Below are 22,154 nucleotides of genomic sequence, written 5' to 3' on the forward strand. Positions count from 1 at the left end.
GGTGACTCTCCTGGCTCCTGGAACAATAACCATCACAATGAAGCTTAATGGTGGATGTTTCCTTAAAGGAAGTTAAAGGACAATCCTCTTACAAGATGGTCACTAGTGATCCTACAGTAATCAGAAAAATCCCATTCTTTTGAAAGATAAAAATTGCATAAATAAAATCATGACATAACCCAAACAATATTAAATATTAATTAATTGTTCCTGAATTCTATCATTAAATGAACCCACAAGAAGCTCTGTACACAGATCAATTCTTAGATTTGCTGATCTCAAATCTGGCTTGCCAGCTCACAAGTATTCATCACAATATGATGACTCAGTCCTGCCCTCAGGGAGCGCGAGATACTCCCGCAGCTCTCTTCTACTAAATTGCTGTACCTGTCTCACCCACTAAACACTGAGCAGCAGAGAATAGTGGTTTTGTTCCTTTTCATCTGAAACTCCCCAATCCCATTTCATCTTAAACTCTCCCAATCTCAAAAATTATAGGTTCTCTATAATTATTTGGAAGTCCTGAGGGTTTATAATCTTTTCTGGATTTTCTAGGACAATCTTGGTTTCAAATTTTCCTTGTCCCACCCCAAAGCATACAAGCACATTCATATTTTTCTGGTTTGGTTTTTTAATGCTGGTCCTTCATTGCGAAATATTAAATTAATGGCATACTACCAATCATTATGAATACTATACCCTGTTTTTTTTTGTTGTTGTCGTAAAATATAACACAGTAGATATGGCCAACAGTGAAGCAATAATCTCATTTGGTTTTATTTCCTCTTCCTTTGTATGTTTGCCTTCTGCAGGGCTGCAGTGGTGGGGTGGGGAAGGTAAAAGGTCATTGCACTAATTATATCCACTATATTATCCCCTTCAAAAGGCCAGACACAGGCTGGAAGGCAGGCAACCAAGGAACACAGGAAGGTGCCTGTTCAAAATCATCTCTATTACATATCTGCTCCTGAGAGATTCATGTTCAAGGAGCAAAGCTGTTCTTTTTTATTTTTTTTTTTAACAAAAATGTAAAAGGCTCAAACTTAGTCATACCTTGGTGTGAGGCACTGATAATGCAAAGCCAGTTCTGTTCTGAAATGAGTCAAGCTCTTAGCAAACATGAGATTTCTGTGAAAGCAAACAGGTAAAGATTCTTTGGAGCACAATGGCAGGAGGACCTAGATATGTAAAAGAGATTGTGGGAAGAAATGCCCAGGGCCTCACTCCAAGCAGAACTCAGACTACCTCTTGGCTTCCCTGTGCTGACCGGCATTCTCCACACAACCACCCTCTAGGTGAGTCCCACTCCCTGGAACAGACTTTGGGCCATACTCTCTTTCTCCATCTGGTCAATATAATGTCCTTGACAACTCAGCAGAGTCACCTCCTCAGAAAGTCTGTCTGTCTTCCACCCTCCTTTCCTCCTTACCTCTGCCTTTCCTAGGCTGGTTGAAAGAAGAAACTTGAGCTTTCTCCCATTGAAGTCAGTCCTCTAGATGCTAACCTAAAGGTTCATCCAGTCCCCAAAGTCCAAACAACTGAAGCATCCAGTGGACACTGACTGGAGTCTCACTAAGCACCAGGCACTGTGCTGAGCCACAGGATAAAAGATGCAGAAGACACAGCCCCAGGATTCAGGGTGTTGGCAGTTCAATACACAGACAAAAGCAAACTGTGAAAATAGCAAGTCTCCAAGTGCTCTAGACAAAAACAACTAGAAGCACTACAGGTGCAGCAAGGAGAAAGAAACAAATTTATTACCAGCCTTTCATGATATGGAGTGGGAACGGAAAGAGAGAGAAGGTGATGGTGTGCAAACAAACATCAGACTGTCCCTGCTCCCTCTTTGCTGTGAGTGCAGTAACATATAACGCTCTTCAGTTTTCTCTAACATCATGCCACTGAAATAGCGCAAGTTCCTGGATTTAGGCTGCGAGTAGCTGTGCGGGATTGGATCAGTTACTCCATCTCTCCTTGCTTCAGTTTCTTCATGGGTAAAAAGAATTTCTAATATCTAACATATTATACATGGCTGTAACTTAAATGTAAAAATCCCATCACAGGATCTCAAATATAATACAGCTTCAATAAATATCCTTTTCTCCTCTCTTCTCTGGGCCTAAGTCCCACACCATAATGAAGTGCCCACTACTCTGCAAAACCTACTATTACATAATAATACATAAGCTGAAAATATGCAATTTCCATTACCTCTGTGGGTAAGTAAAAGGAGTATAACAGTTAGCAGAACCTTGGAAAGTTAAGCAATATGGTCAAGAATTGAACCTTTATTGGGGCTGGTGCTATGGTTAAGCCTCTGCCTATAGCGCTGGCTAGTTCCTGTCCCAGCTGCTCCACTTATGATTCAGCTCCCTGCTGATGGCCTGGAAAAGCAGTGGAAGATGGATCGATCATGTGCTTGGAACTCCTTGCTCCTATGTGGGAGATCTGGGAGAAGCTCCTGGCTCCTGGCTTCAGATTTGCCCAGCTCCAGCTATTGCAGCCTTTTGGGGAGAGAACCAGCAAATGGAAGACCTCTATCTTTGCCTCTCCTTCTCTTTGTGACTCTGCCTCTCAAATAAACAAAATAAATCTTTGATTTATTGGAGGATTAAGCCTGTGACTCTAAAGTAAAATGAAAGTATGTTATCTCAAAAAAATTAAAGGAAAAAAAGGAAGGAAAGAGGAGAGAGGGAGAGTGGGAGTATCATTATGGGCTTAAAATTGTATATTTTAAAAACTTTAAGATTTATTTAATTTATTTGAGAGGCAGAGTCACAGAGAGAGGTAGAAACAGAGGGGTCTTTCATCTACTGATTCACTCCCCAAATGGTTACAAGGATAGGGGCTGGGCCAGGTCAAACCCAGGAACTTCTTATTGGTTTCTCACGTGACTACAGGGGCCTAAGGACTTGAAGTTTCCTCTGCTGACTTCTCAGGTGCATTAGCAGGGAGCTGGATTGGAAGCCGAGTAGTAGGGACTCGAACCGGCGCTCATATATGGGATGTTGGTGCTGCAGGCCAGGGCTTTAACCCACTGCACCACAGCGCTGCCCCTAATAAATAAATCTTAAAAAAAATTGAAACTTTAATGTGAAATCTGCTGTAAACTTTGACTAGTGGGCCTTGGTGCACTGTGTGACACTGCACCAATCACCTCATTCACAATATATCCTCTGCAGAACAGTAGTACAAACTGTTCTACCTAGTTAAGCCCTAAGAGCAGTAAACAGCATCCATCAGTTGGCAACTTGAGACACTGCCCGCGAGACACTGCCCACAGCCCAACTCGAATGTAAAATCAAAGTAGCTCATTTCAGTTGCTTTTAGTGAGGTTTTCTATCAGTGGAGGGTTTATTATGAATTTAGGTCTGGAGAGGCTTACAGAGAAACTTCAAGGATCTATTTCCCCAGCAGTCATCTGGAATCCTCCCAATCTGGGTATTGGCTGGGCACCCTTTTGCCAAGCCCTAATGTCCATCCTCAGAACCACCCCACCTTACACACATATTCACCCCTTCCATTACCAGGTACTATAGTCAAACATCAGGAATCATGCACAATATTCCAGCTTTCAGGACAATCACAACTTCTGAAAAAGATTTTTTTATTTATTTGAGAGGCAGAATTAGAGAGAGAGGGGGAGAGACAGAGAGTGACAGAGACAGAGACAGAGACAGAGAGAGAATGAACGAATGAATGAATGAGTATCTTCCATTCTGGTTCATTCACCAAATGGCCACAATGGCCAGGGCTGGGCCAGGCCAAAGCCAGAAGCTTCTTTCAGGTCTCCCACGTGGGTGGCAGAAACCCAGGTACTTCAGCCATTAGCAGGCCATTAGCAGGCAGCCAGATCAGAAGTGGAGCAGCCAGGACTGGAACCAGCACCCAGACTGGATACCGAAGTCACAGGTTATGGCTTAACCCGCTACACCACAACACCAGCCCCAAGAGCACCACAACTTAATTAATACTGGTTGAGGCTTCTTTTAAACCTCCCGTCTGGCCCTTGCCAAGGGGTGTGGTCATCATGAGCTAATCACAAAAGTGCAAAGAGCCAGAAGGAAATCAAATGCTCTGACTCCAGGCAGAAGGCACCTACCCCTGTGTATGTAGGAGGTCAGTGAAAAGGTGGATGTGGGGGAGGGCAAAAGAAGAGCGAGAGAGGGCAAGCCAGACTGGACTCTCAAGAGGATGCAACAAAGTGCTTGCGTCACAGCAGTCTGTAAAGTACAAGATCCAGGACAAGCCCGCCTGGTGCAGCACAGAGGGTTCCCAGAAAGGAGCCACTTCACATAAGTGCACAGGTTATGGCTCCCTGTCTAAGGAATAGGGCAACTTCACTAACTAGAACCAGCTGCTCTGTGAATCCTGCAGGTCAGAAACTTTTGCTTACTCGACCTTGCAACCCCAGCAGAAGGGGAAACAAGTCACGAAGGGCTGCACATTATTCCTACACATTCCATCTAATCCTCAGGATGACTCTGGGAATAGAAGCTATCATTTCCAAGTACATGAACCAGGTATATTTGATTCTCACCCTCAAATCTGTTCAAGATCAATTTCCTTCTGAGCCCTTAGTGCTTCCGCTGTGCACGGGAGGTAAACATCACAGTTAACAGCAAACTCCTACGGCCAGAGGCTGTGCTGACCTCGCAGACTGTCCTGGCCCTGGCAGAGGTGGCATCACCACTGAGCACCGGGCTGCGTCCCCCCTCCCTCCTGGTGGAGGTAAGCGGCATCTACCTCAGAATCACCTGGGCAAATTTTCAATCTCTCTGGTTCAAAGCCATGCGCTGTGTGTTCTGACATTTCTCCTGTGGCGCTTCAAAAGCCTTGGCTTCCAGAAGCACAGCAGGCACCCCTCCCTGCTGAAGTAGGACACTGTGTCTCATCCACTCCTGTCAGGGCACGACTCAGCGGCAAGCCAAAAGCACGCAGGCTCTGAACTCGCGTTGGCTTTGCTTCTTTTTCTTGCGTGTGAGTAATGCCCAGGTCGTAACTCTGCAAATTCACATGGATTCTGCCTCCTTGGGGTTCCACAGAACAAAAGCACCTTGTTCTGAATTGAAAAACTGCTCCCCTTGCATCTCCTTGGATTTCTCCTGCCAAAATGCCAAGCACTAGCGCTACCTCTGCGGGATGAGGCTGTGGGTCTGGGTCGGGGGAGGTTGTACTGCTAGGGCCTGGCTGTGGAAGACTAATAACTATTTGCTGCCACTCATGTCACAGCAACCTGACCAACAAGAGACAAGTGATGATGTCGGCGGTGGGTAATCCCCATTGCATGCTTCCGATCAGCAAGGCACCTTTCTAAATACTTCACATACGTGACCTCACTCAGTCTTCATTAAACTCTATATGGTTGGCATCGCTCATGCGGCTATTTAACAAATTAAAGAAGCTGATGTTAGGGTGGTCAAAGAGCCTTCCCAAACACCCCACTGGTTTTTATCAGAGAGAAGACTCAAGTGCAGACCGCATGGCTCCCGAGTTCACTCTCTTCACCACTGCACTGAACTACTGGTTCGGCTATCAAGAAGGCTTATAGTGAAAACGTGAATATCTTCCAATGGGAGCATAACACGAGTTTCATGTTTGCTTAAATGTTATTTTGTTTTCCAGAACTAGGTGAACACAGAAGAATGTACCAAGCTAACCTGAGAGGCCCAGGGGTGCACATGCACACGCACACATCCCAGAGCCACCTCAGCCCACGTCCATCTGGTGTTACAACTTCCCCTCTGACTTCTGATCATGTTCCTTCCACCACTTCACAGTGGCTCAACAAACCACAAGCCTTTTAACACTGCTGTAAACTGAATTGTGTACCCCAAAATTCTTATGTGAAGCCCTACCTCCCAGGGTGCCTATATTTGGAGACAGAGTTGTTTGGAAGGCCATGAAGGTTAAATGAAATCCTAAGAGTAGGATCGTAATCCAGTGGCTGGGGTTTTTATAAGAAGAGGAAGGAACTCCAACGATGCATGCACACAGAGGAAGGGTCAGAAAAGAGGCCTCAGGAGAAATCAAACCCATATTGCCTTGATCCTGGACCTCTGGCCTCAGAATTTTTAGAAAATGCATTTCTGTTGAAGCCACCAGTCTGTGGCCCTTTGTTATGGGAGCCTGGGGGGCAGACTCACATCAACACTGACTTCTGTGAGCAAACTCCAGGAGGTTTCCAAGGAAAACTGCCACACATATTACAGAGCTTATATATTTATTAACCATTTAACAGATGAAAATGTGTGCTACTGTTTTTATTAGGTTGGTGATGTATCATTAATGAAGTGTTTGAATGTTGTGCCCCTCACCTTTGCCTCACAAGCCCCATGTTATTTGGTTCTGTTTTGCTGTACAATTTTGACTACTAGGGCCATTATGACCTCATTAAACCTTCATGATTTCCTTAAAGGATCTATCTCCAAATACAGTCACAATGGGAGGTAGGGCTTTAACTAGGGATTTGGGGGTAACACAATTCAGTCCATAACCGTATTAAAATGCATGTGGAAATGCATATGTCATATTATAGCACAATTGACATACTGTCACTGAGAGGCAAGTGGCTTTATCCTGAAGATAAAGAATAAAACACAATCTCTATTTATATAAACTCAATAAGGGCAGGCACCAAGTACAGCTATACATTGCAGGTATATCTGATTTCTGGGGGCACATATATACAATCTTAAATAGCACAAGTGGTGAATGTGAAAGTACTTCTGGGAAAATTTTTCCAAAAGTTTCTTAGTAAAATTACATATGCTATTATATTCCCTCTATTAAAATTGATTACACTGATTTTCATGCTTCTGTTCCAAATCAGAAGACTTTTAAAATGGATGAAACAAACAGAAGAAATAGGTGCAAAAAATGGCATCCAAGTGTTAAACAAGAATATTAGGCCTTCATGAGCCCAGCTATGCCTCTAAACAGTCCATTCTGAATAGCAGCATTTAACGCCGCATTGGACAAAATTCTTGCAAAATATATTGAAAAAGTTTCTAGAAATTTAAGAAAAACTGACCAGTCAAATGTAAGTAGAGCACAAAAGTACTTAATATGCAGCCAGCCTGACCAAGGTATGGCCTGTCTGATATTTTTAGCAAAAATCTGTTTTCCTTAATTAGCCAGTACACATGAATTAGAGGCCTCGCCATATGCCATGAAGGAATGTGAGAGGCTTGATCTAAATGGAAAACCTGAGTTCACTTGCCACAGATGGTAGGTCTGGAATAGAAAGCGAGAACAAGGTTTCAAAAGCTTATTCAAGGCAAGAGTAGACTGTCCATGATCCAGTTCATCAATCTTCAGAATTTTGTAGTGACAGTGGCATGGCCTTGAGAATACCAAAGCTTCAAAGAGGGCCTGGTTGAGCTAAATGAAACTGCACACCACCCAGGCACCAGGTCCCAGGAAAACTGGAGACGGACATACCAATTACAGAACTGTTCTAATGTTTCTATTCACTGACAAAACTCTAAGGAATCATGACTTTGAATAGCACTAGGAGTCCACAATCTCTTTCTCAAAACTCTGAAAGAGCCACTCATGTTAATTCTAATGCAGGGTTCAGCAAACTATGGCCGGGGCCAAATCCAGCTGGCCATGTGTTCATACTTGTACGGCCCTTGAGTTAAGGATAGTTTTTAAATTTTCTTTTTTTTTTTTTTTTAAAAAGAATAAGACTTTATGACACATGAAAGTGATAAATTCAAGTTTGGGCATCCATAAATAAAGTTTTCTTGGAACAGTGCCTCATACATTTGCATTGTCTCTGGCTGCTTTGTGCTACAACAGCAGAGTTGTAATTGCAACAAAGTCCATATGGTCTGAAACATTCACTTTTGGCCATTTGGATGAGAAGTTTGCTGGCTTTTGCCTCAAAGCTAAAACTGAACTGAATACAAACCACAGATTTTAAACGAGTAATCTTAAATAAAGGGGACTGAGAGACTCAACTACTTGTGTCCAGGATAACCTCACTCCTTTATTTCTGTTTCATTTATCAGCCTCCACCATTTTACCTACATCAAAAACAAGTACTGCAGATTTATCTAAGCAAAACTCAGCTACTTAGATTCACCATGACCGAGTGTAGCAGGACAGCACTTCTCACTGATGAACCTGACTTCAATGAAATCGGGGTTAAGAAACGGGTCTCAGCCGGCGCCAGGGCTCACTAGGCTAATTCTCTGCCTTGCGGCGCCGGCACACCGGGTTCTAGTCCAGTCGGGGTGCCGGATTCTGTCCCGGTTGCCCCTCTTCCAGGCCAGCTCTCTGCTATGGCCTGGGAGGGCAGTGGAGGATGGCCCAAGTGCTTGGGCCCTGCACCTGCGTGGGAGACCAGGATAAACACCTGGCTCTTGGCTTCAGATCAGTGCGATGCGCAGCGGCAGCCACTGGAGGGTGAACCAACGGCAAAAAGGAAGACCTTTCTCTCTGTCTCTCTCTGTCCACTCTGCCTGTCAAAAAAAAAAAAAAAAAAAAAAAAGAAGAAGAAGAGAGAAACGGGTCTCTGTGCAGAAATAAGGTCATCCTTTCAAATGGTTCCTCGGTTTTGGTGAGTTTGCTGCCACTATACAGACATGCAAATATGACATTTGGGGGTACTTTTAATTTGCATCAACTCTAAAATGAAATTTGTAAATAAAAGGGAATTTTAGGCTCTCCTCTTATATAATATAAGCTCCATGACTTCAGTATCATATGGAGCAAATTTCAATTCAAGTAAATTAATTCTAACCTGTAAAAGATGAGTGTTCTTTGTCCTACATTTTAAGGTTATCATCTGGGAGATTCTTCCTTCTAGTCAACTGGCGATTGCTCAAATAAAAGCTATGTAGAACACTTACTTGGAGACATTGGCTACTAAATGTACTTTATAATACTAGAAATACTGATCACAGAGGCAGTGAACAAATGACTGAGAAGTCATTGACTCTACCATATTACCGGTCTCCTCTTGTTTTATCTGGCAGATACTTTTGATTGCAGACATTATTTATTTTATATTATCGTGAATGATCAAAAACGCACAATTCTGATGCAACTGTCTGCAGGAGTAGCTTAGTTACAGCATGATCCCAACCACCAGCAGCTCTCATTCTGAATCAATTTCTCCTAAAATGTCTCACATGACATCTCGTTTTTATACAGTCTTCGCTCGTTCTCTCTCTTCAACAACCTCTATTTTAGTTGCCAATAAGGAAGTAAAGGCTTTTGGAAGAAATATCCATCAAAACTGACATGACTGTGAATGAGTGACATCAAACGAGAGGGAAAAACAAATCATATCCATGTTTAAGTACATTACTCACTGACCAACTTCTACTCAGTCCATCTGCATTAACTGGGCGTGCCAAGAATTGGACAAGTCAGCAGATGCCTACAGACACTGCTTGGTATGCATCTTGGTGCTATTCCACACAGCTGAAAGATGAAACACAACTTGCCTGAAGGGATTCTCTATTTTCTGAAACCACATCTAATATAATAGAAACAGATTTTTGTTTTAAGGTTAGATCCCATAGCTACCAGCCCTAAACTTGTGTTCAGTTGCTTTTTCATTTGATTTTTAGTATCTGTGAAGTAAATAATCTTATTTTCTTTTTAACCAGGAATATGTTTCAGAAGCACTGGGACATTTCTTCCAAGCTATCTCCTACACGTCCAGACTCCTCCTGCACTGTCAGACAGCATCAGAAGTCTTGGGCTGAGGCCTGCACATACACTTTGAAAAGCTCACCAGGTGTTCATTAAAGGCATCCCTGGTTCAGAACAACAATTATAGGTCATTCTTTTTAGGAAAGTAACCATTACACACAGTTGCACACATAGACCAACAGAATCGTACCCTATCCCCTACGGTATTTTCTAAATCTTCCCGTTTGCCACTCACTTCTTTCCTCCGAATTTCTGCCTCTAATCGTCATGGATCTTTGCATAATCAGGTAATTTTCCTAGACAGGTTGTACGCTAAGTCAGTGCATATCAGGCACTCTTCACTCGTGGAGACAAGGTTGCAACAATGACCAGCGACTCCTTCCAAAACTACTGGCATTTTAATATACTGTCATTTAACAAATATGTATTCAGTTGATTATGATTGTTGTGGCAAATGTTGAGAAGAAAATAAGAAGAAAAAGATCCAGTCCTTGTACTCTTCAAGGAACACCTATGCTATAACTGGGGTGCAAGCAGACAGCCACGATAAAAACAGTTATCATATATGGAAGCGTGGGATTCAGTATTAATAATGAACCTGGCAGTAAGTGCTCTAAGGATTCAGGGGGATGTGTACTTGATACAGACACAACAGTCAGGCCTCTCATCAGAGGAACAGATGGGGGACAGACGGGAGAGGTGGAGGAAGTGGGTATAGTTGGTCAGAAACATGCCAACCAATGCAGGAGAGATCAGGCAAGCAGCATGAAAACAGGACTTTATGAAAGGAAGAGGTAATGCGGCTGACTGACATCAGAATGGTGAAGGTCGGACTCTGGTTTAATCAGACGAAGGAGCCCAATACTTACTCTACAGTTGAAAATTGTTCAAAGTTTTAAAGCAGCAGAATATGGGGATAGAAGTATTTTAGGAAAACATTTTGGTGTGAAGGTAGGGTTCACTGCAAATAAAAATTCTATGAACATGAGATAAATAATGAGAACTATGAGAGTAATTAGGATCTGGACCACAAAGGTGGATTCACAAAGAATTAATGGAACTCACCATTGACTGGCTTGGCTTTTAGCCTGTAACTACTGGAGGCCTACAAACAATAGCAGTAAAAAGGAGTTTAGGAATGGAAGCAAATCAGTTGCCAGCTGCAGGTAGCAGAACAATGCTTTAGAAGAAATAACTGTACACATAAATCCATACATATAGCTTTAGAAGAAGCTGATGAGAGGAAATACATTCTACACAGAGAATGGAGGGTAGGGAAAGGAAAATGAGACATTGAATGCTGAATATGGAGAAGTAGCACACTGAAGGGCACAAGTAAAATGCAGAATTAATGGTGCAAATAGCAGAGCCTGAAAAGACAGGAGAACTAACTGGCAATCAAGAAGCCAAGGAGAAATGTGTTCCAAAACAAGAGTTGATTACACTACCTCGTGCAACAGAAAGGTTGAAGGCCATCAGTACTGACCCATTTCTAATACAGGCAACTCCCCCATGTGCCCTAACCCACAGTTCATCTTTTTTCTTTAATCTTTGGTTACTGACTATCCATACCAATCATTTAACACACCTATCTGGTTATTTTAATAGCTATCACTGATCCATACATACTCAGACAAAAGGGCCCTACAAAAAGCTTGTGGAAAAATATAAGTAAAAGCTAGGTTTATTTGGGTACAATAAAATGTTTATTATCTTTTTATAGTTTATCATATGCCTTTTCCATGGATTTTTGAAGATGTCTCATACCTTATCGCATTGACAGTAATACTGTAAGTTTCCTGAGGGAAGAGATCATCATGATACTTTGTTTTGTCTCCTCCCCACCCTTGTGCCTCCACTTTGCCATGCCTCCATCAATTCTTGAGAAATATTATTAATCCACTATGGCTTTGACTGTCTTACTTATTGTGAAACACAGTTAAGACCAGTTGAGTTCAGGGGGTCCAATGTTGGTCCTTGCTACCCAAGTATGGTCCATGGACCAGCAGTATCAGCGTCATCTGGGAATTTGCTAAAAATGAAGAATCTCAACTTCCATCCAGAACAAGTGAAGCAGAACCTGCATTTCAACAAGCCCCCCGGGTGACTGATGCCATTCATACTGGCATTTAAGATAAATTGGTGTGAACTCAGTATATTATAGAAGAGGTTGGCCGGCGCCGCGGCTCACTAGGCTAATCCTCCTCCTAGCAGCGCCGGCATACCGGGTTCTAGTCCCGGTCGGGGCCCTGGATTCTGTCCTGGTTGCCCCTCTTCCAGGCCAGCTCTCTGCTGTGGCCAGGGAGTGCAGTGGAGGATGGCCCAGGTGCTTGGGCCCTGCACCCCATGGGAGACCAGGAAAAGCACCTGGCTCCTGGCTCCTACCATCGGATCAGCGCGGTGCGCTGGCCGCAGCGCGCTGGCCGCGGTGGCCATTGGAGGGTGAACCAACGGCAAAGGAAGACCTTTCTCTCTGTCTCTCTCTCTCACTGTCCACTCTGCCTGTCAAAAAAAAAAAAAAAAAAAAAAAAAAAAAGAAGAGGTTAACACTGGGGCCGGTGCTGTGGCACAGCAGGTTAAAGCCCTGACCTGAAGCACCAGCATCCCATATAGGTGCCAATTCTAGTCTCGGCTGCTCCTCTTCTGATCTAGCTCTCTGCTATGGCCTGGGAAAGCAGTGGAAGATGACCCAAGTCCTTGGGCCCCTGCACCCCCGTGGGAGACCCGGAAAAGTTCCTGGCTCCTGGGTTTGGATCAGCGCAGCTCTGGCCATTGCAGCCAATTGGGGAGTGAACCAGCAGATGGAAAACCTCTCTCTCTCTGTGTCTCTACCTCTCTCTGTAACACTGTCTTTCAAATAAATAAAATAAATCTTAAAAAAAAAAAAAGCTAGCTTCACTGAAGCTAGCTGGAAGAGGAGAACATGAGTTTGAGTACATGGGCATGTGCCCTCTGGTCCTCGCTCAGTTCCATGGCTCAGTGATGGAGCCCAGGCCCTTTGCACATGTGTCAGGAGCAGACCAGGAAGCTGTTCTGGCTTTTGGTCAGAAACCCTTACATCCTTCTTTCATGAACTGCCACTATATTTGACCATAGGAAGGGCTTGCAGATTGTATCTATAAGATTCCCTCAGTAAATTGTATACTTATTCTTACCTTCCGGAGACCCTATTTACGTTCACCATTTTACCTAGGACCTAAGAATTCTTGATGTTTTTCTGTCTCCCATTCATTTCTTCTATAACATTAGGATTCCCTCTAAGTCGTAGACTGCAATTGCTAAAATAATTTTTTTTTGGCATAATTGAAAGTTAAACCTGAAAATGCAACTTTAACTCCAAATAGAAAGCCTGCAACTTAGGGGGCTACACTGACAGAATCATTGCTTAAATGACCATGTGTTGAAAAGCTCCCTAAAGAAAGAACTGTTAGACAAAGGAACAACCACATCCCAAAAGATGAAGAGTATATGGGAAAATGACTCTCAAGGTAGAATCTTCCCTTTGTTGGGGATGTGCTGAAAGCGACAAGGTTTCTTCTTCTGATTTTCCTACACATCAGTGAATTGGGAATCACTACCTCAAAATATCATTGTGCTAGAAGAGTTCTCTCCAGGTCTTTTATTATGTTTAGCAACTTTACTGACACATAATTTATACACCACAAAGTTCACATTTTTTTTTTTTTTTTTTTTTTTTTTTTTTTTTTTTTACAGGCAGAGTGGACAGTGAGAGAGAGAGAGAGACAGAGAGAAAGGTCTTCCTTTGCCGTTGGTTCACCCTCCAATGGCTGCCCGGGCCGGCGCGCTGTGGCCGGCGCACCGCACTGATCCGATGGCAGGAGCCAGGAGCCAGGTGCTTTTCCTGGTCTCCCATGGGGTGCAGGGCCCAAGCACCTGGGCCATCCTCCACTGCACTCCCTGGCCACAGCAGAGAGCTGGCCTGGAAGAGGGGCAACTGGGACAGAATCCGGCGCCCCGACCGGGACTAGAACCCGGTGTGCCGGCGCCGCTAGGCGGAGGATTAGCCTAGTGAGCCGCGGCGCCGGCACACAAAGTTCACATTTCAGAGACTTTCATTCCATCCCTTAAGCCATGTTTCATTAAACTCACTCGGGCCGGCGCCGTGGCTCACTAGGCTAATCCTCCACCTTGCGGCGCCGGCACACCGGGTTCTAGTCCCGGTTGCCCCTCTTCCAGGCCAGCTCTCTGCTATGGCCAGGGAGTGCAGTGGAGGATGGCCCAGGTGCTTGGGCCCTGCACCCCATGGGAGACCAGGAAAAGCACCTGGATCCTGGCTCCTGCCATCGGATCAGCGCGGTGCGCCGGCTTCAGCGGCGGCCATTGGAGGGTGAACCAACGGCAAAGGAAGACCTTTCTCTCTCTCTCACTGTCCACTCTGCCTGTCAAAAAAAAAAAAAAAAAAAAAACAAACAAACAAAAAAAAAAAAACTCACTCAGGAATTAAGAGAGAAAGTTCTTCTCTAGGAACAGAGAACACTGTCATAATCTTCTAATAATATATGCTAGTATCTCAGTTTGTATCGGTGGAAAGAATGTATTGCCTAAGTTTCTTCTATTAAAATTTAAACTACAGACATCTATAAAAGTAGGTATTTATTGCTGCATTTCAAAGATGTCTGGTTGAAACTCTCAGGGTAGACCCTTGCAACCTTTGTTTACTTGGTAGAAACTCCCTTAGGAAGTGAATTTCATTTACTGAATCCAAAATGGAAATCACAAATTCTTGTAGACTACTGTTCCCCCAACTATTTTCCCGCCAGATGGCATGCTTTTAAGGGCTGCTGGAGCTTGCACAGAGCTGTTATTTTTCACCGCTGGAGTGGCAAGAGTACTTAGGTTTACTTTCAAAAAGACAGCAACTTACATGCTCTCACAGAACCTCGTCAGAGTGCTTGGTTTCTCCTGGTTGCGTCTTTGTCGAAACCAGCGCTGAATGCTTCTCACATCCCAGTCCAGTTGCTTGGAGAGGCCTTCCAATCTCTTTTCATCAGGATGCTATGAAACAGGCACCAGGAAAATCATTTTCAGTGAACCTCTGCTGTCACCACGAACAGATCTTCCCTCGTTTGAGATTTTTCTCCTATGTTCACTATCTGCTACCGAGATTTCTGTATTTACCACTAAGGAACTAGTCCTTCCGAGAGTACCAAGAACACAAATAACCTCAAGGCTACTCATGAAAGGGCTTGGATGCTCTAATGCTTGCACTCCTTATTAGCAATGTGCTTCCTAAGGGGCAACAGGGATTGCATGGCACAGCCCGGCTTGCTCAGTCAGACCCATTGGCTTTCCAGGGAAGGGAGCCCAGCGAAGGTGAACTACAAAGAGAAGTGCAAATATTTCACTCCCAGGAAAAAAAATGCTAAGCTCCTTTATTACACATAATGTGGGATAGGAAAAAAGCATGGAAAAAAATCCCGAAATGCCTCACTTTCTTTTTTTTTTTTTTAAATTAAGCCTAAGGTACAATTGCTGCCAATAAATTATGTTTTCTCACCTTTCCCCTTCTCTCCTCCTCTCGTCAGTTCTTTACACATTTCTCTTCTATTGTTTTCCTGGTCATTCATTTAACCAAATAGCACACCAAGTCTTTCACAAATACTATGTATGCACTAACTGAAGAAGCAAACTTGTTGAAGAGGAAAAAGATGGCCTTGAGATGACAGACTGGGAGTCTACTTTGTCACTTCCCAGACCTCCCTGAGTCTCAATTCCTTCATCTTTAAAAAAAAAATAAGGTGCTGTTTATTAACCAAATGGGATTATGGTAAGAACCAAATGTGAAATGTATGTAAACTCGGTGGATGGGAGTTTTCCTTGTTGCTCTCTCTCCCTTCTCTTCCACAAGTTGAGAGCATTCTGCCAACAACCACAGGAAGTCACCCACTACACAACCGAACTAAGCCAAGTGAGCTTCATTCTTTTATTTATTCTATTTCTGCTTCGATATTCGTAAGATGTTAACGATCAGGGAGACTGACCAAAAAGGAAGTAGAGAGAAGGCAGGCTCCCCAGCCTTCAAACTATGAGGGCAGAATAAACCACGGCTCCTTTCCAAAAGCTTCTCACAGGGTTTGCGCCCCGTCAAACTGAATGTGCCCCTCCCCATCAAATTCTTCGGTTGAAATCCTAATCCCCAGTGTGGTCAAATTAGGAAAGGGGCCTTTGGGAGAGGACTGGGCCTTGAGAGTAGAGTGCTGGTGATGAGATCAATGCCCTATGTGAAGATACTCCAGAGGGCGTGCGTCATCCCCGCCACAGGAGGAAGAGGGCCTTCACCAAGGACGCAACCATGCTGGCACTCTCATCTCAGACTCCCGGCCTCCCAGCCTGTGAGACACAAACGTCTGGTGTTCAAGACATGCCGTCTGTGCTGATCTGTTTCCTCAGCACACCCTGATTACGACAGTCAGACACCCAGAAAACACCACAAATGGCCCTCGGGTACACAATGTGCTGACCGTATGCCTGTAAATGTTATCTGCCAAATTTCAACTGGGTGTGTACGCTGAGGACGTCCCTCTTCATCACATGGAAGAGAGAAAATTCATTGCCTACAGTACACCTTTGCTCTCCAGGGTAATTCATTGTTTACTTCAATTTATCTCCAAAATTTATTCATGGAGAAAACATTCACGTGGAGCACAAGTTAAAAATTATCCAAAGTTTCACCTGAAACCTTGTTCCCACTCCTAGTTCCTATTCTTCCCTTCCTAGCAGATACTCAGTGACTAGATTAGTTTCTCTCCAAAGTTATTTTATGCAAATATAAGCAAATATGAATACATATTTCTTTTTCTTTAAAGATTTATTCATCAGGGCTGGCGGAGTGGCATAGTAGTTAAGCGTCCGCCTGCAGCATAGGCATCACATATGGGTGCCAGTTTGAGTTCTGGCTGCTCCACTTCCAATCCAACTCACTGCTAATGGCCTGGGAAAGCAGTGAAAGGTGGCCCAGCTGCATGGGCCCCTGCATCCACATGGGAGATCCAGAGAAAGCTCCTGGCTCCTGGCTTTGGTTCAGCCCAGCTCCAGCTGTTTCGGCTATCTGGGAAGTGAACCAGTGAATGGAAGACCTCTGTCTATCCCTCTTTGAGAGGCAGAGTTACAGACAGAGAGAGAAGTCTTTCATCCACTGGTTCATTCCCCAAATGGACAAGGTTGGGCCAGGCTGCAGTGGGGTTTCCCACGTGGGTGCAGGGTCTCAAGCACTTGGCCATTTTCCACTGCTTTACCAGGCACATTAGCAGGAAGCTGGATCAGAAGTAGAGCACCCAGGACATGAACTGGCATCCAAATGGGATGCCTGTGTTGCAGGTAGTGGCTTAACCTGCTATATCACAATGCCAACCCCAAATATGTATTTTTATATCTATCTTCATCACACAAGATACTTTGTACCAAAGACAGTATTCATGAATTTGAGTTTTTCACTTTGCAATGTATTCTGGAATATTTACAGATCAGTATGTAGAAAAGACCCACATACTTTTCTAGAGCTGCAGGGATATGGCATAATTTACTTATCTATGACCTATTAATGGACATTTAGATAGCTTTTGAACTTCCACTGCTATAAACAACCTAAGTGGTTAACAACGATGGGACATTTTGTGCAGATTTATCTGTGGCATAAGTTCTTAGAATTGAAAGTTACAGATCAAAAGGCTCTAAGTATTTATAATTTATTTTAATTTGAAATTTTTGAGTGATTTCGCCAATTAATACTTTCACAAGCAAGTCCTTTTCTTCATTTATTGAGTTAATTAAAACTTTGCACTGTAAGTTGCATACTTTTTACCAGTATGTCATCTGTGCTTTAAAATTTGCTTACGGTATTTTTTGCTTGTTTGATATATACTTACAAAGTTTTTAAAAATACATATTAAATTTATCAGTTTTTTCTGTTATAGCTTCTAATTGTAGAATTAGTAAAGCCTTCCTTCCTTCAAATGTTCAGAAAATTATCCTAGTTTCCCTTCTAATACATTTAGGTTTATGTTTTTTTACATTTATTTTCATTTTTATTTATCTGAAAGGCAGAGAAACAGAAGAGAGACAGATAGACAAAATCAGAGATATTCCATCTGCAGGATCATTCCCCATATACCAGCAATGGCCAGGACTGGTCCAGAGCTGCAGTCAGGAACAAGAAACAATCCAGGTCTCCCACAGCCGTGGCCCGGACCCAACGACTTGAGCCAATATCTGTTGCTTCCCTGGGTGTGTATTAGCAGGAAGGTAGAACTGGCAGCAGGAGTCAGAAATGGAACCCAGACGCTCCAACAGGCTCTTAACTGGCACCTGAGCCCCTGGGCCAAATGCCCACTCCTGGGGCTTTCATTTTTACAGCAAATCTTTTTTTTTTTTTTTTTTTTTTTTTTTTGACAGGCAGGAGTGGACAGTGAGAGAGAGAGAGAAAGGTCTTCCTTTGCCGTTGGTTCACCCTCCAATGGCCACCGTGGCCAGCGCGCTGCAACCAGCGCACCGCGCCGATCCAATGGCAGGAGCCAGGTACTTATCCTGGTCTCCCATGGGGTGCAGGGCCCAAGTACTTGGGCCATCCTCCACTGCACTCCCTGGCCACAGCAGAGAGCTGGCCTGGAAGAGGGGCAACCGGGACAGAATCCAGCGCCCCGACCGGGACTAGAACCCGGTGTGCCGGCGCCGCAAGGTGAAGGATTAGCCTAGTGAGCCGCGGTGCCGGCCACAGCAAATCTTTAGTATACCTACAAAATAGACTGCCACTGAGTGTAAAGTATGACTAATTTTCTTTCTTAGCAGGCAGAGGCTACCCAATATCCCATCCCATTGCTCAGCCTTTTCCCACTGAAAATCTAAATCTGCTTTTCTACTGGAGTATTAGTCAGGTGCCAATACTCTACAGTTTGCGTCTCAGGAGACTTCTCCTACATGAACTTTAAAATTAATTTATCTATTTTCAAAATAACCAAATGGCCAACCAGGCAAGATCGCTGGTTTTTCTTAAATAAGATCACACTGAGTTTGAAAATTAATGTAGGGTAAATAAATATCTTTATTCAATTTGTTCTTTGTGTCCTTGAAGGGTGTTGGAAAATTTTCCCCATATAGGTTTGCATACAACTTTTATGTTGATTTCTAGGGATTTAATTAAATTTCTATTATATGTAAGGCACTTTTTTATATCTTTTAACTGATTATGGTTGGCATATATATGAAAGTCTTTCGTTTCTGACTACTAATTTTGTGCTAAAATTTCATATTATTTGTGGTAGCTATTCATTTGGTTCCTTTAATTTTCCAGGTGTACAATCATAAAATTACTGAAATGTAAGCTGCAAAAATAATGAAAATTCAGAGTGTCTTCTCATTGGTGCCTAAATTAGAGTAGTACTCAAACAGTTCTTGAATGAACAAATTTTCAAATAGCCATCATTTTCCCAACTCTTCTCTAATTTTTGTTACCTTTCCTCCTTCCTCTTGTGTACTTGCTAACTGAACATAGAATTTAGCACAGTGGTGAACAGCAGTAATAACAGTCTTTGGTCTGGACTTTATTGGGAACACCTTTAATTTTCTTATTAAGCAAGGGGCCAGACTTGGGACTGAGAAACAAATACGTTTAACATGTAATGGAAACCACATATCCCTACTCAAATAATCCTCTTTAATTAAAAAGATGCTAGGTTTCAGCATCCATGAAATATGTACTTTTTCCATTAACTTGTCAGTAACATGATGAATTATATAGTAGATTTTTAAATATGGAATACAGAGCAGGCCCTATATCCACATGCCTAGAATAAACTTTATTTTGTGATGAAAAATAATTCTTTTCATTGGTTGCCATCATTCATCTTTCTCCCCATTGAAAAACTAGATACTACTTGCTAATTTCTTATTTAAGGATTTTTCATCAATATTAATCAGTAAATTGATCTCCAGTCTGATTTTTCAGTGAAATCTGTTATGCTTGATATTAATGTTTTATTGCTATATTAAGAGAGAACTGGATGGCTTGATTAAAGAGAATTATCTGCCCTTTAAGAATACATTAGAATTCTTCTGTGAGATGGATATGTTCATTTTCTTGTCTATAGTAACCGTTTTACTGTATATAAGAATATACATGGTATATACGTATATTGTACTCCTTGAATATATGCAATCAAAGCAGACAAAGCAAATGCAATTTTTTATATAAATTCAGACCTTCTCATATCTTGGAATTGCTAATAATCTGAGCAATGAAAAGAACACAAACCTACTTGTTCAGAAAATATTTTCAGTGTAATAAAATAAGGAAAAATTCCTTTTGTGGGAGCATCTGAATCTGGTACTTTTTTACAGTTTAGCTCACATACACATATACAAGTACACACTCTCTCTCTCACACACACACATATATACACACACATACACAAATTATACTTTTCTAGAATGGTTTCCCTTATACCCAAGTTTATCCATTTAATTTGTCCCATGTCTTAAGTTTCTTCTCTGCTGCCGCTACAGAATACTCGAGACTGGGTTATTCGTAAAATAAAGTTTAGCTCGTAATTCTGGAGGTTGGAAATACAAGATTGGGCAACTGTATCCATCCAGGGCCTTGCACTTGATTATAATATAGCAGAAAATCGAAAAACAGGAGGGGCAGTCTTGCTTTATAACAACTAACTCTTGCAGCAGCTAATTCCATCCTGCTAAAGTAAGCATGCACTCACCAAGGGAATTAACCCAGTCCCCTGGTAAACACATTAGTCCCTGTTAATGACCTAATCACCTCTTAAAGATTCCCTTTCCCCTGTTTCTCAAGACAAATACACTGGGGACAAAATTTCAATAGGAGCTTTGGAGGAAGCAAACTACATCCAAACAATAGCACCCAGCTAACAGAAACACACTCTTCATTTTCCTCCGATTGTCAATTACTATGTTAGCATTTGTATTTGCTTCTTTCTTCCTCAATTGGCTTAGATGACACTCTTTAAAAAAAAATTAAACCAATAAAACATTTTTGGATTAAAAATGTTTTAGTTCTACAGTTTTGCTAACACTTAACTTTTAACTTTTATTTTATTTTATTTTGACAGGTAGAGTTAGAGAGTGAGAGAGACAGAAAGGTCTTCCTTCCATTAATTTACCCCCCAAATGGCTGCTACGGCTGGCGCCGCGCTGCACCAATCCCAAGCCAGGAGCCAGATGCTTCCTCCTGGTCTCCCAAGCGGGTACAGGCGCCCAATCACCTGGGCCATTCTCCACTGCACTCCCGGGCCACAGCAGAGAGCTGGACTGGAAGAGGAGCAACCGGGACAGAATCCAGCACCCATATGGGATGCCGGCACCGCAGGCAGAGGAATAGCCAAATGAGCCACAGTGCCAGCCCCCAGGCTTTTATCTTTACTAGTTTCTCTTTTCTGTTTATCTCTATTTGGTTGCAGTTTTTCCAGTGCTTAACTACATGGTTAACTTTGTTTCATACATACAAGTTTTCAACTAAGCACTGTTTTGGCACAGTATATATAAGCAATGCTTTTTCCTTTTCCTTAAGATTGATTTATTTGAAAGAGAAGGCAACAGAGGAGTGGGAGAACCAGAGGAGGAGATTTCCCATCCGCCGGTTCACTCTCCAAATGGCTACAACAGCCAGGGCTGAGCCAGGCTGAAGCCAAGAGCCAGGAACTCCATGCAGGTGCTGCACATGGGTGGCAGGGGCTGAAGGACTTGGGCCACCATCTGCTGCCTTCGCAGCCATGTTAACAGGGAGCTAGATTGGGAAACAGAGTAGCTGGGATTCAAATTAGCATTTGGATGTGGGGTGCTGAGCCCACTGCACTACAGCATTGGTCCCGTGCTTTCATTATTATTGTGTTAGAAATATTCTGAAATTTCACTTTTATCCATTTATAAATTTCCAAAGGGAAGAGATTGTTTTTGGATTTTTACTTCATTTCAAGTATTATTAGATTATGTCTAACTTTCTTTTAGATTTATCTATTTATTTGAAAGGCAAAGTTACATAGAAGGCCGGGGTGGGGGAAGGAAACAGAGAGAGAGAGAGAATCTTCCACCTACTTGTTCACTACCCTAATGGCTGCAATGACTAGGGCTGGACCAAGCTAAAGCCAGGAGCCAGGGGCTTCTGGGTCTCCAGCGTGGGTATAGTGGCCCAAGAACTTCGGCCATCCTCTGCTGTTTTCCTAGGCACATTAGCAGGGAGCTTGACTGGAAGTGGAACAGCCAAGACTTGAACTGGCACCCATGTGGGATTCTGGTGCTATGGGCCATGGTTTTAACCTACTGCATCACAGTGCCAGCCCTGATTATGTCTAATTCTAAGTTTATTCCTTACAAATTTATTATATAACATAGGGTCATTTTGTAAATATTTAATAGGTACTTAAATTTTTATACCCAGAATATAAGGTCCTAAATGTATTCATCAGATCTTCCTCCTTAATTACACTTCTTAGAATGTC

At 42.8% G+C, this 22,154-nt stretch overlaps 1 protein-coding gene across 4 annotated transcripts in view; it reads right to left on the bottom strand.

Annotated features, from left to right (window-relative positions):
* The window catches only part of CERS6 (ceramide synthase 6), a 338,155-nt gene that overhangs the window by 215,734 nt on the left and 100,267 nt on the right, over positions 1–22,154 (bottom strand). For all 4 annotated transcript variants that reach the window (XM_051848533.3, XM_017343213.4, XM_089328244.1 and 1 more), the window contains one exon: positions 14,558–14,688. In XM_051848533.3, the coding sequence (XP_051704493.1) occupies positions 14,558–14,688 (131 nt within the window). The remainder of the gene's footprint in view (positions 1–14,557; positions 14,689–22,154) is intronic.

The sequence above is a fragment of the Oryctolagus cuniculus genome, chromosome 3 (genome assembly GCF_051225735.1).
Source record: "Oryctolagus cuniculus isolate XC-2025 breed Fujian yellow rabbit chromosome 3, ASM5122573v1, whole genome shotgun sequence".
Taxonomy (NCBI): Eukaryota; Metazoa; Chordata; class Mammalia; order Lagomorpha; family Leporidae; genus Oryctolagus; species Oryctolagus cuniculus.